The following is a 14760-nucleotide window of genomic DNA, read 5'->3' on the forward strand; positions in this document are numbered from 1 at the left end:
TAGTTATCTTTTATGTGCCGGATTATGGAATCTAATGCTAGTTGGAGAGCATAACTGGAGAGCATAAATGTCACTCCTGCTGAAGCCCTCGGCTCAAATACTGCTACTGCCAATAACGAGGAACGAGCGAGCAAGATATAAGGAAGGCTACCGCGTATCTTAGTTGCCAGCGCTGCAGGAGAACGGCCGGCTTATGGCCCCTGATCGGAACTCGGAAATCTACCCAGTCAGTACGCGCACGAAGATAATTCATGACAAGAACTCACAATCCCGGTGATGCTTGCATAGAGGCCACACCCAAGCACAACGATCCCGACAACGAACAGGACGAGGTTGAAGATTGCGTGCCAGATATTATGTTTCTCAAACCACTCCCCTTCCCTGAGCAGAACATACCACATGATCGGAGGAACGTAAAGGGCAAACCCAGAGGTAAGAAGACAGCCGACAATGGCGAGTAAGCTGGAAAAGAAAGGAATGGCCTCTGCGACAATCCAGGCAATGATAGTGACCAGCGCAACAACTGCCAGCCAAGAAATCCAGCCCTTCGCGGTATTGACATAACGGACAACAGAGTCTTGATAGAATCTACCGTGGATAAAGCGACAAGCGACAGTGGTATTAATAGATCCAGATATAAAGATTACGGGCAGAGCAAGGCCGAACGCAATCTTGGCCCACAGAGGGCCTGCCGACAATAGTGCAGGGGACTCGACATCCTGCCCAACGAACACATATATGACTGCTCCTGCCACTGTATAGATCGTAATCTGGGTTATGGCCAGGGCGGAAATTGACTTTGTGAAATCTCGCGGCGTGTGCATCTCATCCATAAAGGATGGCTGTGCGGGGGCGAAGGAGTAGGCGAACACAATGTTTGAGATGGAAACAAAAGCCTCACTTAGAGTCAGGTCTGGCTTAGCCCAAAGAGACCATGAGGCTGAACTTGACGGAGCCTGCTGAGCATCGGTTGCAATCATAGTGATGACCACCGCCACGAGAATGGAGGCGAAATCGACATACCCGAGAATTGATATCTCAGCAAACGAGGGTGGCACTGCCAATGCAAATAGCACCACAGCTGATACCACACTAAATAAGAGAGCACACACGGAGCTGCCTGTAATTGTCGCAAGAGCAAGCTTCCCAGTCAAACAGTGAGACCCCACCGTCAGGGTCATCAAAGCAATAAAGGCAACAGCGAAGATCTTATCACCGATATCACCTATCAAAAGTCGACCAAAGTCCACATAGTGAGGGAGACGAGGATATTTAAGCTTCACCAAGCCAATGATATAGCTCGAGTAGATAGCGAGGAGGCCAAAGGACACTGTCAGTATGATACCAGCAACCATTCCCAGCTTTGCAAATGCGGAGGGAATGCTCAAGGTGCCCAGAGCAATCGATTGAACAATTAATACAATCGTCAAGCGTTTCCAACCAAGGCGATGAAAGTGCTGGTCTCCTTCGACAGCTTTTGCGCAATGGTGTTTCGGGATAACCTGGCCCAGGACCTCGCCTTCATATTGTTCCGGCTCGATCATGTCGTCTTGCTCCTTTTTGCTGAAGTTATGGGCATCGTTGGTATGGAGAGTATTCTGATGCATATTTGGGAGAGGGGTTTGGAATACTGTTAGGGACTGGAGGAAAGACCAGCTAGGCGGACGTGTTCAGAGAAAGAAACCGAAGAGAACAGGAGAGAGACCTGCGGATGGAGGCAATCAAGTATGATAAAACACGCAAAGCGGCGATATTACGCAAGGAGAATATTCCCCAGGTTGTTCGGTGTTTCCACGAGGTCGGGTCAGCCGGGGCATGCAACCCTGGGGTGACAAGTAACTGTTCTTCATTGGCAGCATGGATCCATTGACCCCAGGAGAGCACGCCCCAAACGTCCATATTGGCTCTCTTTCCCTATTTCCCTCTTGAGAAACAGTAGGAAAACAGCAGTGGGCATCCCGCAGCAAACTGGGAGGGAAGGTCGAGCCGGGCCCACCAGGAACCAACCAGCAGCCCTAAGAAATGCACTGGACGGACGTTCGCCGATAGCATGCTGATTGAAGAGGGGAGAATCACTGCCATACCAGGCTTCCTCCAGCCCAAAGGAGGAGCGAATTGAGGCCATCCGTGCAGCTATTCGTGAGTACAACTCTGAGGGGTATACAGGTGTTGTGGAAATGGCTATGGACGAGGAGGCATGGGATGCCCTTGTGACCTTGCGCGCTGCCGAGCCGGATCTTCCATTGCTGGGGTCAAAGTTATCTACGACGGAATTATAGATGCATGCACAGCTTATCTTTCAACGCCATATGCTCCTCTGGGATCACCGCCTGGGAGCGATAGTCCGACCTCGCCCTATGCGCCCTTGCAGAATCTTTATGTTGCTACCACACGGCAGTCAGCGAGAGATCCTGAATACACCAAGACTGTAAACAAGCATTTCCAACTAGGTATCTGCGACGCTATTGTGGCGGCATCTACAGGGGCAGCGCGAAGTGTATTTGCCGAGGAGCGGACTGGTAGTTTAGAAGTTGGAAAACTGGCTGACTTCATCATCGTTGATATGCGGTGGAATGCCAGCGAGCTCCGAGAGAGGAAACTTATAGAAACATGGTATGGCGGGCGCAAAGTCTCGGGTGAATCGAGACTTAGAACTATGTAAAATCAGAATCATGAAGCCTTTTTCGCAATATGAATGTATATAAAGGTAAACATAGCAGCCTGGGGCTGTCCTTCCAGGAATCTGTCCTGTTCCGTTAACCCCCGATACCCAGGTATAAGCCGACTGAGACGGCTCATCCGCTGCATACCATTAGATACCGACAGGACACAAGGCTTCGGGTGGCATTAGCAATGAGAGGAGACGTGTCACCGATCTTAACATGTTCGGATGGGAGCAGCCAAGGCCGGCACGACCTTCCGTTAGGGTTACAGCGATTGTCTGGTTATAGCTTCTTTGTATATATTACAGGAAGGTCGTCTCTTCAGGTCTGTCGGCTCAGCTATATTTATCTTTACTCAATCAATTGCCGTAGCTTCCTCGTTTCCACTATCTATCATGGGCACCGTCTCCATGAACGGCACACCAGCCGATTACCACGCCGCCTCCAGCGCGGAAGCCATTGATGCTGAGCATGAATTCGCCGCCCATAACTACCATCCGCTCCCTATTGTCTTTGCCCGCGCACAGGGTACTTCAGTCTGGGATCCTGAAGGTTGTCACTACCTTGACTTCCTCTCTGCCTACTCTGCTGTGAATCAAGGCCACTGCCACCCGGAGTTAGTCGCAGCACTGGTTGACCAAGCGTCCCGCTTAACCTTGAGCTCCCGCGCGTTCTACAACGATGTGTTCCCTCGCTTTGCACAATTTGTTACCAGCTTCTTTGGATTTGACATGGTGCTGCCTATGAATACTGGAGCCGAGGCCGTTGAGACAAGCATTAAGATTGCCCGTAAGTGGGGATATAAGGAAAAGGGCATCCCGGAAAACAAAGCTGTTGTCCTGAGTGCCGAAAATAACTTCCATGGCCGCACTGTGAGTAGAATTCATACCCTGATCACCTAGGATAAATCCTCACGGGATGCATTGAATATATGGCTGACTGCAGTCCCTCGCGCAATATAGTTCTGCGCTATGTCCCTATCCTCTGATCCCGAATCGCGGGAACATTACGGTCCTTTCCTGCCTGGGATTGGTTGCGCTATTCCGGGGACCAAGAAGGCTATAACCTTTGGCAACAAAGCAGTCCTTCAAGACGCTTTCAAGGCTGCTGGAGACAACCTTGCGGCTTTCCTCGTCGAGCCTATCCAAGGTGAGGCCGGCATTGTCGTTCCTGATGAGGATTACCTCCGCGAGGCCCGCATGCTTTGTGATAGGCATAATGTCCTCTTAATCTGCGACGAGATTCAGACAGGCATCGCCCGGACGGGAAAGATGCTGTGTCATGAGTGGAGTGGTATCAAGCCTGATTTGGTGCTATTAGGCAAGGCTATCTCAGGGGGGCTATACCCCGTGTCATGCGTGCTTGGTCGCAAGGATGTCATGGCGACAATTGAACCAGGGACACATGGGTCAACCTATGGTGGTAACCCTCTAGGCTGCGCGGTGGCAATTCGCGCGCTTGAAGTGGTACGTGATGAGCAGATGGTCGAGCGGGCGGAGAGTCTGGGTCAGATCTTCCGAGAAGGACTGGAGTCTCTGGCTCTGAAGAACCCGATTATACAGATTGTCCGAGGCAAAGGCCTGCTGAACGCGATTGTCATCGATGAGAGCAAGACCAATGGCCACAGCGCGTGGGAACTGTGCTTACTGATGAAGCAAAAAGGCTTGCTGGCTAAACCGACTCATCAGAACATCATTCGCCTGGCTCCTCCGCTGATAATCACCGAAGAGGAGATCCAGAAGGCGCTCAAGATCATCGAAGAGGGGGCATCTGAGCTTCCTAACATCAAGGGGGCTGTTGAGCAACCGGTCATATGAGATGTTGGAGGGCGCGGAGTTTGACATTGTCGTCTGTACATAATGCTAAAGCGAACGATACGCATTATAATAATACCTGTACACCCGATCAAGTATGAGGTGTGCAGCTCATCTTTAGCCGAATACGAGGAGCCTTGATATAAGATACAGCCAACCATTTCAGCCAACGTCCTCATCCACCAGCATTGAACGCCATGGAGTCGCTTATACTGCCCGATGGATTAATAGCCATTGATGTCGGTGTGATTAACACGTAAGTTACCACCCAAGCTGCAGTTGTGGCAGTTGTATAATGATCACAGCACACGCATGACGATCCCCGGACAGCAACCCCTTGCCCCTCCTGATGGACTCTCTTCTCTGACTCTGGACCTGCCCTCGTACTCGTTTTTTATTGAGCATCCGTCCGGCTGTAAATTGCTCTTTGATCTTGGTCTGCGCAAGGACTGGGGCCACCTGCCCCCAGCCACGCTTGGGTTCCTTGAACAAGCAGGATGGCAGGTGGAGGCCGCGAAGAACGTCAGCGAGGTGTTGCAGGAAGGAGGTGTATCTTTATCCGATATCAAGGCCGTCATTTGGAGCCATCATCACTTTGACCATGTTGGTGACATGACTGCCTTTCCGCCCAGTACGAAGCTCGTTGTCGGCCCAGGGTTCAAGACGCATCACGCACACGCCTTTCCCACCAACCCGGAGCCGCCGCTTTGGGAGACAGCATGGGAAGGCCGGGAGCTACAGGAGATCTCCTTTGATGATTCACCTTTAGATGTAGGACCGTTCAAAGCCCTTGACTATTTTGGCGATGGCAGCTTCTACTTGTTGGATTCGCCGGGACACACAGTCGGTCACCTTGCGGCCCTTGCTCGCGTCACTGTTGATGGACTGCCCTCTTCCAGCAGCTTCGTTTTAATGGGCGGAGATACATGCCACTTCATCGGACAGTTCCGGCCCAGCGTATATCGACCGCTCTCAGCGGAACGGGTGCCAGAGTGTCTTCAACAGCCCCCCTGCCCTGGAGCAATCATGGAGAGGCTGATGCTACATCCATACCAGCCGCTATTCCGAATGCCGGAGGTAAACGCGGTGGACATATGTCAGGTTCATGAGTCTATTGAGAAGCTTCAAGTCCTTGATTCAGCCGATAATGTGTGGGTGATTGTCGCGCATGATCAGGCCTTGCTCGATCAGATCGAGTTTTATCCAGCCACAATAAATGACTGGCAGAAGAAGAAATATGCAGAGAAAACGCGCTGGAGATTTTGGAAGACTCTACAGCTTCAAGCATAGGACACTAGGTCATATCCCGATCGGATGGAGGAGTACCGTGCAAAGCCGGGATTACCAGCAGGCCGAAGAGTCCTAGAAAGGCTATGTGATTGCAGTATGTATTTGCCTGTGGGTAGTTCTTTGAAATGATATTCTGTTTGTTTCTGACCCGTCAGGGCTGGAATAATTGAATCCAGCAAGGGGCATAGAATCGAGGTGTAGACAGACAGAATCAGAACAGCAGAGCAACCGGAATACTGAAGCCCTAGGGAAACGTTCTAAGAGGTTGTCCCCCGTTGACTTGCGACCTGTCGTCCGGGGATAGACACAATAGGGAGCTCGAAAGGATGTTCATATAGATTGTATTGACCGAAATGAAGCATGAGAGTCTATTTTACATAGCCATAACCTGCATGGACAGAAAACTTCATACCAGAACCCGCTAAGCTTGCCAATATCCCATCCCCTTTATGAGTCGCGAGAGGCCACCGACGTCGACACGTCTACCGTCCTCATAATGCCCTGCTGGTTCTGGCCGCTCCGATTGAAGTCCCCTTGGACGGTTGTCTCGACTCTGGGAACGGCTTGCACGTTCGTCATGAGGATGTCCTTGTCTGAGTCGTGGCCGTTGACACTCAGGTTGTTGCTGCGGTCCGCACGACTGCTTTTGGTCTGGTTACGCACCTTGCTCAGTTGGTATTCTGAGTTGTGGCTGTTGTATCTGCCGCTGCTGTATTCGTTGTACTTCTGTGTGATCAACGCCGACAGCGCGGGCAGACATGCACAGATAACCCCAATGGCAATTTCGGCGTTTCTGAAGGGTCAGCTTGAGGCCATAGTAGCATACCAGAGAAGTGGACGAATTATGACATACCCAAACATATTAACGCGCATGAAAGCAATGGTGGCATCCTTCGAATTGCCAGTCAACTGTATAAGAACAAGACGGATGACACTCGACGCACAAGCAAGTCCTCCCGCCCCCAGCATGCCCATCACTCTCATCTTCTTCTTGTGTGGTAGTTGCAGTCGCATCGTCAGGGGAAGAGGCAGGATGAGAACGATCAGGTCGCTGACGACGCTGACGACGGCATCAGCCATGATGATGGCGCTTTGGTCGAGGCAGGATCCGGGCAGGTCTTGCTCCCAGAATTTTGCGATTGGCATACAGATGCGGATTTTCACGATGACGGCAGGGATGTAGTAGAGAAGCATGAGGGCGAGGAAGACATAGATGAAGATGACGGATTTCTTGAATGGACTGAACACCCTGGTCATGATCCACAACAGGGTCATTTTGGTGAGAAACGCGGTCGGCCCGTACATGACCATCGTTACGTAGGTAAGCTGGAGATCATTAGCAATGTACTTCCCTTTTCCGTCTTCATCCATCGTAATTGGTACCTTTTGAAATGGAATGTGGTGTGCCTCAGGGACATCGTCCCAATGCACGCCTCCACCGAAATGGCCCACTGGACGACTGTTAGTTGAGTCAATAGAAAGAGCAACGGTTAACTCACTGGCCAAGGCGATTGCTGAGTATGCAACACCTAGAGCCTGGAATAATGTTAGCCTTTGCATCTTGTTGAGCAGGGCTGTCCTACCCATGCGCCCAAGCAGCACCCTAAACATGCCAGTTAGAATTGGGATGCAGAATGGCAGGCCGAAACTCACAGTCCTCTTGTCCCCAATTTCTCAGCAGGGAAGTACGGGTATAAACTCGGAGACCAAAAAAGACAGTCATGAAAATTATGCAGAGTGATTGTGTAGCCTTGTTCCACGTCTGCATCGACCTATCCACATGGTGATCCGGGGAAGCCTCACGGGCGACCAGGGGGTGGATGACGGCCATATTGAACATGGCCTTGGAAAAAAGAGTGAGACCTTGTATGATGGGGCAACCCACTAGGATTCAGGGCGAGGGCTTGGAAGGTCAAATATGTTGCAAGTTATGCAAGATCAGACCAAGGGGGGGGGTGCCACTCCCGATGGATCGGATCGGCCTGAGTTTAAGCCAGAAATAACGGAGCCATCAACTGCACAATCGGCCTGTTTGGAGGCGTAAGCGGCGTTAGGGTTTGGACAGGCAATGGCAAAGCCCCTGAGTGCTCCGTTACATGGGCTCATACATTGAGGGCTCGGGTAGAGCAGGCACATCGTATTCACACGGCAAAGAGCAATGGACGGACAGACGGAAGGGACCCGTACTTCTGCAAAGGCTAATCCTGCCGAATGAGACAGGACCGTTAGAATCTCCCAGCATCGATGATCGGGGAGCAAAAGGAAACATTGTCCCGAGTGATCGACTGGCAGCGGACATGGATGCTGCAGCTGCTGGGATGGACTGGGGGGCGACTGCCACCGCTGTGCAATGACAGATATCAACGATTCGAGCTGATCTGTTGAACAGGTCTGAACTATCATGTCATTTCGATTTCTTCTGCGAGGGGGCTACAATCGCATTGCTCGCCTGCACATCAGTCGATACTGCAGTGGCAAGGCGAGTGAAAGACGGTTGAAACTCAAGGTTGCAGCTAACTGCTCAGGGTGCATTCTACGATGTTTTCTTTTCTTCTGCTGTCAGAGAGAGATCCACTCGTCCTCCACTCTTCAAGGTTCGTTCCATCCCCACTACGAGCGCACTATATAAAGCCATTGGCCAGCACGCGGCAATCCGAAACTCTGCGGGGCTTCAGGCCCGATTTGCAACAGCTTCGAGGTTAATATCGGGCGTGGGATGTTCCAGCTCGTGGAAGATAACGATGGGCGGAGGATTTGGCAGGGATATTTATATTTGACGGCGGAACTTGGCCGAGCTTCTGGTGGGAAGCTGACCCGCTTCTTGCAGGAATGTGGCTCAAGTGACAGGGATACAGTGGAGAGGTTGTTGAGTCTTGCAAGAAAGAAAATCGTGTTGTGAAGCTGAATATCACATCCACAGCATACAGGGCGGATGGCAGACCTACTCCTACAACTCAACCTTAACACGCATAATTTGCAACAAAGAAGCTTAATAGCGTACGAGTCATGAATCGCTGCATTTATTATATGTCTAACAGATCGCATTTGATATGTCTGCCCTCGACAATCCCTGCCAATCGGAGTAAATGGTGATCTCATCCCTGGCATGAGACGCCACAGACGCTCAAAAGATGGCCATTATATTCGGCGGCGATGAGACCCCCCCTGGCATGTTCAGTGGGATCGACGCTACAAAGAAGCTCCAACGGTTGTGTTCAGTGCACATCTGCGCAAGGGCTTCGAGATCAAACAGCTCGCCTACGGTGTATCCAGAACGATAAGCACCAGAGTTGACAGGTCACTTTAGGGCACACTCACCAATCGGCATTCCCCAGCCGGCCAGGACATATTCATGCAGGAAGAACTCCGACTGAGGCGGGTAAACCTGCCGAGTGTTAGTCTGACGCCGACGCAGCCACCGAATATCAACGGTCAACTCACCTCCCAGCTGATCGCGTCACCGGCGATCGCACAGAACCCTGTATCCCACAGCCACCGTAGCATGTCCGGAGTCGCTTCCACGCCGGCGTGCGACGGGCTGCTGTTGTCGGAGTAATCTTGCTTCTGAGCGTCTGTCATGACGGTGTCCCATTCCTTGGTCACTCCAACGCGCACCAGTAGGATATCGCCCTTTTGGAATGTGATATCGCACTCTTTGGCGATCTGCTGGATGTCCGACAGACGGACCTGATGAGTCGAGAAGGTGCTGTACTTGATCCCTCTCTTTTCCGCCCAAGAGGCGTAGTCGATTAACACCCCGCGGCCTATACACAGAGCATATTAACGGTACTTGTGCTTCTCTTGCGGGGTGACAGACGCATACCTGCGATGCCCTCCTTGGCCCAGTGCTGCAGACCAATTCGGTCATTCGTTCGATCGTTGATTTCCTCACTGGTTGTGCCTCCGTAGAAGAGACGCTCGCTCTGGCCAGGGACCGTCTGGGAGAAATGGCGAAGTCCGTCCCATTGGCTACTCTGCTCTAGAAAACCATTAACGCAAGGGACACCATCGAAATGGAGAGGACCTACGAGGATTCATGTGGTAGATGTCGTCAAAGGCTATGCCGCCCAGCAGTGGGACGATTTGATGCTGGCACGGCTGGCGGTTGAGATTGGGATAGTCCAGTTTGGTCATCTCCCAGCCCATCGTGACTCGCCGACCAGTGCGAATCTCAGAGGCCGCAGCCTTTGAGACGACCTCTGGGGTGAGGAGGGCCAGCTTTCCCAGTCCCTCCTCGCGGCTTCCAGGCTGTCCCATCCACACCTGCCTGGGGTTGGGAAGCTCATCGTACGGCGTGTCGAAAACGGACTTGGCTGCCATGCCGGCTCAACTATGTCTTGCGTCTTTACTGTTCAAGGACGGAGAATAAACTCTGCCGATGCGATGACGCAGGGGATGTACGCAGCTCGATATGGCTTCTGGGGTCCCCGGGTGGCGCAGGTCCATTCGTCTTTAAATCAACCACCGACGGAGTATCCAGAATGGAGTCCGCGCCAGTGGAATTGCACGACCCAGATCGTCGGATTAGAGGCTCCTGAGCAGGCGAGCCTGTCCACCGTACCAGCGTTTCCGTGAGCAGTGAACAGTGAGCAGCGAGCACAGACACCATAAGACGGCCTAGCAGCGCGACAATCTCTGCCAGTTGGCTCAGTCTTCCGAAAGTAATCTGGACCTGCAAATGGGAGCGACGGCGCTGACGTGGACGAATCGCCGGACAGCCGTCCTGTTTCTCCGAGAACTTACTCTGCATCACCTTCAGTCAGCCCGTTAAGGACGGCATTAGCCTGCGCATGGGCAACCGCCGAGGGAATCGGGGCGCACCCGGCACGGTCGATCGATGTCGGAACAGTGATGGGTGGAGCAGGCGTTGGCACGGTGCAGCCAAGCAGCAGGACGAGAGACAGAAAGCTCGCCCGAGTGCTGATCGCAGTCTGTCACAGCAAGGAGAAGGATCCTATTCACTGAACGATCACTGCCAAAGGAGAGAAAGATGACCGCGACTGTTCCCCGAAGAAGTAAAAGCTTGACGCCTGCAGAATTTGACAGCGATTTAGGTTCCGTAGCTTGCTGGACCCCTGTCAGTCTGTTCGTTTAGGGCATTTAATATTATTTTCTGTTTTGTGACGCGCCGATCGCTCGTAATGGCGGCCTGTTCGCCCTCCACTGGCTGCAAATTGCATCTGGCGTCTTCCTGCAGTGGAGCTGCTGTTTCTCCCTTCGCTGCTGCTGGTCCACTCTCGCCAATGATGCGTATCTCGCGATGCTTCGGCCTCTCTCTCGGCCTGAACTAGGGAGCAGAAGGGGGTCTGGAAGCTCTCCTGAGCCCATGCCATCCTCCGGCCCAGCAGTGTGACGAACAGCTCCCTGAAACGAGAAATCCAGGCCCGCTGTGCGTTGCCTCTGTGAAATGCACTAGCCTGCGACCTCGTCATACATCAACCGGAGAATTCTTCTCTGTCTGCTCCAACTCTGTTTCTCTCCGTTGTAATCGCTGCTGCATTCCATGCGTGGTTGTCTCGGCGACCCGTCTCATAGCATCAGCAATTCATTAATACATTGCTATCGCAAGCTGGAGCTCTCGTAGAAAAGGCGCCTGCTCATAATGGGGCGATTTGGCTCGCAGACCAGTACCTACAACAGGCTGGTGTCCATTTTCGTCGCTGTTGGATCCCTGGTGAGCAGCTCTACCTGATCTGGTTTATTGATACTGACTATGCCAATGCAGACATACGGCTACTCCTCGTCCATCATCAGCAGCACGATCGGACAGCCAGGCTGGTACACGTACTTCGAGCTTCCTGCCGAGGGCGAGGCCGGGTATGACTCGATCACCACCCCTACCATTGCGACCGCCAATGGCGTCTTCAGCGCTGGAGGTGCTGTTGGCACGCTCTTTCTGATGTGGGCATGCGAGTATTTCGGTCGCAGAGCCAACATCCAGCTGGGCGCATTCTTCTCCCTGTTCGGAGGCGCGCTCCAGGGCGGCGCCAACTCACTCAAGTACGTTCCCACGGCTGATGTACCATCAAGCGATGCTAACCAATGTTTCGTGCGGTAGAATGTTCCAAGCAGGTCGATTTATTTGCGGTCTAGGCATTGGTCTCCTTGTCACCGTGTGTCCCATGTACCTCTCAGAGATGTCGAGCGCATTCCGTCGTGGTTGGCTTGTGGGACACCACGCCATCTTCCTGGTCTTTGGATATATGCTGGCGGGCTGGGTCGGATTTGCATGCTACTACGCCGAGGGAAAGCTGGGCACATTCGGCTGGAGATTCCCTCTCTGTCTACAGTGTCTACCTCCCCTCATCTTGCTTGCAGGCTCGCCATTCCTCCCTCGATCGCCCCGTTGGCTGATATCCAAGGGCAAAGAGGACGAGGCCAGAGTGACTCTGGAGAAGCTGCGCCAGTCTCCCGATGACCCTGAAAATCTAGTCGCCAAGGAGGAATACTATCAGATGAAGGAACAGATCCGCTTGGAGGCAGAGAGACTCTCAACGTACGGCAATGTCTGGAACGCAGTCGTCAAGAAGCCATCGTACCGCAAGCGCATGGCCATTGGTTTCCTCACCCAGTGGGGAGCTGAATTTGGCGGTCCATTGATTATTGTAAGTTTTGGGTGCCATTACTATATTTCAAGAAGCTGACAATCAGTAGAACAACTACGCTGTTATATTGTATCAAGGCCTCGGCGAGACCGGCAGCATGCCCCTGCTTCTCAGTGCCGTTTGGTTGACCACGGCTGGTAAGGACTGCACTTGTTACCTTGCATGCTCGCAGATGCTGATGCTTTTAGGTCTGATTTACAACCCCCTCGGTGCCTGGCTGCACGACAAGGTCAACTCCCGCCGCGGCATGTACATGACCGGCTTTGCTGGTATCATCGTCACCACCTCAATTCTCGCTGCCATGACTGCCGAATATGCTGGCACTACAAACAGAGGAGGGAACGCCGTTGGAATCCTTATGATGTACCTCTATCTTGCATTCCAGGGGTATGTACCACCACCTTCCAATCCTCGCTAGTGCATATTTGCTGATCCTGAAATAGCACCTGTTGCGACACCACCATGTATCTCTACGTGTCTGAGATTTTCCCAACTGAGATACGTCCCATTGGAATGGGGTTCTCTCTGTTCGGCCAGTTTGCCTGTAAGTCTGATCTTGATCTGGCCCATCTATCTGGGAGTGCTACGAAGCTGACGGTGCCAGCCACCCTCATCCTGCTGCAGACTGCCCCCATTGGGTTTGCCAACTCCGGGTGGAAATACTATCTGGTGATTATCCTGTGGTCAGCATTCTTTATTCCCGGTAAGCTCTGTTTCCCAAGGCATTTTATCCTCCGCTGACTGTATAGTCATCTACTTCTTCTTCCCCGAGACTGCCCGCCTTACCCTCGAGGAGATTGCGAAGAATTTTGGTGAAGAGGTTGCAGTCAACCTGACAGAGGCAACGGATGAAGAGAGAGCCCGAATTGAACACGATCTTGTTCAGCCTGGTGGAACTGGTTCGGCCACGGGAGACGAGGCAGGCTCTTTGAGTACCGAGCAGGCCAAACATGGCTGAAATTGCTATAGACAGTCCGGCCGTCATGTCCCGATCAGGCCTTCAGAGCGATCCGTTATGTAGAGATTTAATTGTTGATCCAAGTATCCTGGCGGTTCACTGTTACATTTGGAACCTGTGTCCACAGTCGCAAGACTGCTCGTTGATGAAGAAAGCAAAACGTGTTTGTGCGAAGGAATACTTCGATACGAGATATATCTCTCATTCATTCCCAAAAGATTTTGATTAATATAGCAGCTGTTATAATTTTGAGATAACATGCCCAAATCAACACTGAGTCTTGGCCGCACATCAAATACGTCTTGTCTCTGTCTGTTGACGACCCAGAGCTTCATTCCTTCCATGTCTGCCGGATCTATCCTGGGACTGGCCTGTTATTCATCGCCTAGGCCTTTTCTATCGGGTCTGGACATGCCCGCTTTCCTCGGAGCCGAGCTGCCCACTCCATTACCCAGTTGTCTTAGGGAATCGATCGTTCATCATCAAGTGGTCTCATGGCTCTGGGTCAAACCGCGTCACTGAATAGACGCTCAGCTCTTCTTAATGGTCGAGATTAGTCTAGTTCTGGTGCTCTGGTGAGCATGCCGCCTAATCCATGGAACCTGGCATACGGCGGCCATTGTTGCCAAACCTTGTCGCGTCTAAATCGACCCTTTTAATACCCACGCGATATTTAAACCATGGTTTGCACCCCGGAGGCACAACTCAAAGATAGCCCGTGCAGATTTGGCCCGGATCGTAGTGTCACTGATGCTAAATTCGTCGTCGGAAATGGCGCCCGATCCCCTGGCGGAGTTAGCAGCCACGACGATCTTTTTTCTATGGAGTGAGCAGGTTCAAGCACATACCTTTGCCACGGCCTAGCAGTTTTGCATTATTGGCTGACGCTTGTATCTCCGCACGGTTCGTTTGTACCCTGGAACAGTTGGCTCCTGCGACATGGGACTCGCCACCACATGCTCCCACTCATTCGTATATTTCTGCCCTAACGATGGCGTCTGTCGGGTCTCATCATAACAATCGCATAATATGGGCAGGCGTGCTGTTCTTAATGATGCTCACACTTGATGGACGGTTATCAACGGTATTATCATCGCTCTAGCCGAGAACAGGGCTTGTCAAGTCGTAGATATTTACTGACGTCAATCGGACTATTCAAACCTAAATCGATATACGGCAAATGCTACAGCATTGATGGTGTCCTATTATAACCAACCAATTGAATATGCAACGTCTTGCATAGTATGACCAGGAGCGTTCGGGACTCTAGACTTCTGAATGCTCTGACCTTATGGTAGCAAACGAGCCAAACTTCATTATGCATACTATCTTGATAGCATCTATAGCTATTCCAAATCCATAAACAGTATAGTCTGTCGCCCTGGCCTGGTATAGAATCTAGACCATAGTCCAAGCGGGGATGCTCTATG

General features: G+C 52.0%; 7 protein-coding genes across 7 annotated transcripts; 3 read left to right on the forward strand and 4 right to left on the reverse strand.

The window, feature by feature from the left end:
- Window positions 1-159: 159 nt before the first annotated feature.
- ASPVEDRAFT_83505 (uncharacterized protein) lies at window positions 160-1607 on the reverse strand (the record flags this gene model as incomplete). The annotated part of the gene is made up of 2 exons (XM_040817406.1): window positions 160-219; window positions 267-1607. 2 exons carry the CDS (start codon window positions 1605-1607, stop codon window positions 160-162), a joined length of 1401 nt encoding a protein of 466 aa, XP_040667747.1.
- Window positions 1608-3058: 1451 nt separating this feature from the next.
- ASPVEDRAFT_83506 (ornithine aminotransferase) lies at window positions 3059-4480 on the forward strand (the record flags this gene model as incomplete). The annotated part of the gene is made up of 2 exons (XM_040817407.1): window positions 3059-3535; window positions 3626-4480. The coding sequence occupies 2 exons, from the start codon at window positions 3059-3061 to the stop codon at window positions 4478-4480; spliced, it is 1332 nt and encodes a 443-aa protein (XP_040667748.1).
- Window positions 4481-4846: 366 nt separating this feature from the next.
- ASPVEDRAFT_99483 (MBL fold metallo-hydrolase) lies at window positions 4847-5740 on the forward strand (the record flags this gene model as incomplete). Its single annotated transcript, XM_040818797.1, has 1 exon — window positions 4847-5740. A coding segment is annotated over one exon (894 nt), but the record flags the coding sequence as incomplete, so codon positions are not given.
- Window positions 5741-6086: 346 nt separating this feature from the next.
- Window positions 6087-7835, reverse strand: ASPVEDRAFT_41515 (uncharacterized protein). The gene is made up of 6 exons (XM_040812365.1): window positions 7421-7835; window positions 7351-7370; window positions 7267-7303; window positions 7151-7218; window positions 6621-7093; window positions 6087-6560 (listed from the first exon to the last, which is right to left on the reverse strand). The coding sequence occupies exons 1-6, from the start codon at window positions 7596-7598 to the stop codon at window positions 6215-6217; spliced, it is 1122 nt and encodes a 373-aa protein (XP_040667750.1). The 5' UTR covers window positions 7599-7835; the 3' UTR covers window positions 6087-6214.
- ASPVEDRAFT_654342 (uncharacterized protein) lies at window positions 7599-8318 on the reverse strand. The gene has a single exon (XM_040815805.1). The coding sequence runs from the start codon at window positions 8168-8170 to the stop codon at window positions 7706-7708; it is 465 nt and encodes a 154-aa protein (XP_040667751.1). The 5' UTR covers window positions 8171-8318; the 3' UTR covers window positions 7599-7705.
- Window positions 8319-8767: 449 nt separating this feature from the next.
- ASPVEDRAFT_41517 (uncharacterized protein) lies at window positions 8768-10361 on the reverse strand. The gene is made up of 5 exons (XM_040812366.1): window positions 9796-10361; window positions 9591-9746; window positions 9209-9531; window positions 9086-9152; window positions 8768-9025 (listed from the first exon to the last, which is right to left on the reverse strand). The coding sequence occupies exons 1-5, from the start codon at window positions 10085-10087 to the stop codon at window positions 8892-8894; spliced, it is 972 nt and encodes a 323-aa protein (XP_040667752.1). The 5' UTR covers window positions 10088-10361; the 3' UTR covers window positions 8768-8891.
- Window positions 10362-11369: 1008 nt separating this feature from the next.
- Window positions 11370-13330, forward strand: ASPVEDRAFT_129757 (putative MFS sugar transporter; the record flags this gene model as incomplete). Its single annotated transcript, XM_040806662.1, has 8 exons — window positions 11370-11441; window positions 11493-11767; window positions 11826-12372; window positions 12422-12509; window positions 12561-12759; window positions 12816-12916; window positions 12977-13075; window positions 13122-13330. The coding sequence occupies 8 exons, from the start codon at window positions 11370-11372 to the stop codon at window positions 13328-13330; spliced, it is 1590 nt and encodes a 529-aa protein (XP_040667753.1).
- Window positions 13331-14760: the final 1430 nt, after the last annotated feature.

This window comes from Aspergillus versicolor, assembly GCF_001890125.1.
Source record: "Aspergillus versicolor CBS 583.65 unplaced genomic scaffold ASPVEscaffold_4, whole genome shotgun sequence".
Classification (NCBI taxonomy): Eukaryota; Fungi; Ascomycota; class Eurotiomycetes; order Eurotiales; family Aspergillaceae; genus Aspergillus; species Aspergillus versicolor.